Genomic DNA, 2175 nt, shown 5'->3' on the forward strand with positions numbered 1-2175 from the left:
TTTCGCACCAAAGAACCTTTTGTGAAACAGAAAGGTTCTTCAGATGTTAAAGGTTCTTTATGGAACGATTTAGACAAAAAGGTTCTTCTATGGCATCGTGAAGCACCTTTATTTTTAAGAGTGTATGACTGGCTTTGTGGTTTATGGAAAACAGGGTGAGACAACTATAAATGCTTACATTGTTGGAGTTAATAAGTACAAAGTGTTGAGTAACTATTTGGGTTTAGGCCAATGAGATGAGTCATAACAGTTACTGTACTGTGTAAAAATTAACCAAAATGAATCTCTATCATCAGTTGCATCTTAAAAAATTGGATTTGTTCTTCAACATGCAGTATGATACTTTGTTGACAAAAATGACTGACCTTCAGACATTTCTGTCGCACAAGTGTGCAACATGATTATGATGATTTCCTGATTATTTATATGTCATTTATGTAATATGTGGTTCTACCACACATACTTAAGTTTGCATAGACCAGGGGTGGGCAAACTTGGCCCTTCCAGGTCACTTTCCTTCAGAGTTTAGCTCCAACCCTAATCAAACACACCTGAACCAGCTAATCATTGTCTTCAAGAACTAGAACGCTACAGGCAGGTGAGTTTTATCAGGGTTGGATCAAATCTCTGCAGGAAAGTGGCCTGGAAGGGCCAAGTTTGCCCATCACTGGCATAGATGATAAAACAATATTGATGTATTGACAGCATCTAAAACATAAATACATATGACCTTTACAGAGGTACAGATGTTTGCAAATCCTTTTTAATCTATAAATATTTAATTCATGGATTCTTGAATTCATGAATCAGTAGCTTGATTGATTGTATTTATAATGTAGTTATAATCACAGGCATGCATTACAAAATATTCCTAAAGGCCTGTCTAATAAGACAAAATTTGAATAAAATGTTTAAAAAGTTTTAAATTAATTTGTTAATTAGTATTATCAAGCACATTAATAATATTTGATCCTTCGCTGGTTTAACATCAGACACATTAATCATGTGTTTATGGAAGCAGGAAGTAGCAAGATAATATTTAACTGTCTCACACACCTGCTCCGAGCGCAGATATCAAGTTCACATCTGAAGAATTTCAATGGGGAGTGAACATAAATTCCTACGGTGGGGGAAATCCCAAATGAAGGGTTTAAATTGAATGCTCATCAGTGAAGTTCAGCCAAAGCTCTTCAGAACTTTCTCTGTGTGGATTACCACTCACTTAACAACACTTAAACACTTTTTGAGATACTGGAGATGGCTTACCTTAAAACCTGCTCTTTGAGTGTCCTCATACTCATCGCCTTTCTCGTGGAGACCGATGCAGGTGAGTGAATGTGAACTTGTGAATAGATAGTTTAAAACACCTTTCTGCTGAATATTGTTTAATATTGTTTTGTGAATATTATTATTGATTCACCAGCATGCTGTTATTAAGTGTAAACTGTAAAACGTGTTGAGCAATTGCTTTAAAATGCAATTTTTATGATATAATACAATGATTGCATGGAATAGTACTTTCACTTTAAAAATGAAGATTGTGTTTCGTGCTCGAGGGCACAGATTATGATGAAAGATGGATCTCGTTACCCGTTCAGTTGGGCCTGTCCTAGCTGAACTGATACTGGAAACCTTTGTATTAGCAGTCCAATAAACCAATGCATGTAAAAGTCCTTCTAATCCAGTTACTGTTTCAGTAGATACAATGCAGTTTACTATTGTTTTTATTTTAGACATCAGTGGAAAGTCTGACATGGCCTGTAAACATGTGAACATAATAACTCTTTCCTTCCTGTTTCACAGTGCGTTGCTGTCTCAGATACAGGAGACGGCCTCTAGACTGTCGATATCTGAAAGGCTTCGATATCCAGAAAATGACTGGCAGCTGTGATCTTGCAGCAATCATGTAAGACATATTTTTGCATACATGTTTGATGTACTTCATGTAAATTAGAAATTGTAGACATGGCATCTATATACATATAGACATGGCAACTATCTATCTATATATATTATGCTCTTATTTATATATTTAAATAATTCTTATTTATATATATATATACTTCTGATTGTAAACCTTGATTGGAATATAACATATTTATATAAGTTAAAAATCGTAAAGACATGGTAATTTTGAAAGTGTAAATATATATATATGTGTGTGTGTGTGTGTGT

General features: G+C 34.5%; 1 protein-coding gene across 1 annotated transcript in view; it reads left to right on the forward strand.

Annotated features, from left to right (window-relative positions):
• The first annotated feature begins 1197 nt into the window (after positions 1–1197).
• The window catches only part of ccl20b (chemokine (C-C motif) ligand 20b), a 2316-nt gene continuing 1338 nt past the window's right edge, over positions 1198–2175 (forward strand). The window contains exons 1-2 of the mRNA XM_016274334.1: positions 1198–1327; positions 1804–1906. Coding sequence (XP_016129820.1) covers positions 1258–1327; positions 1804–1906 — 173 coding nt within the window. The 5' untranslated portion in view covers positions 1198–1257. The remainder of the gene's footprint in view (positions 1328–1803; positions 1907–2175) is intronic.

Source organism: Sinocyclocheilus grahami, unplaced genomic scaffold, assembly GCF_001515645.1.
Source record: "Sinocyclocheilus grahami isolate Dianchi unplaced genomic scaffold, SAMN03320097.WGS_v1.1 scaffold85.1, whole genome shotgun sequence".
Taxonomy (NCBI): domain Eukaryota; kingdom Metazoa; phylum Chordata; class Actinopteri; order Cypriniformes; family Cyprinidae; genus Sinocyclocheilus; species Sinocyclocheilus grahami.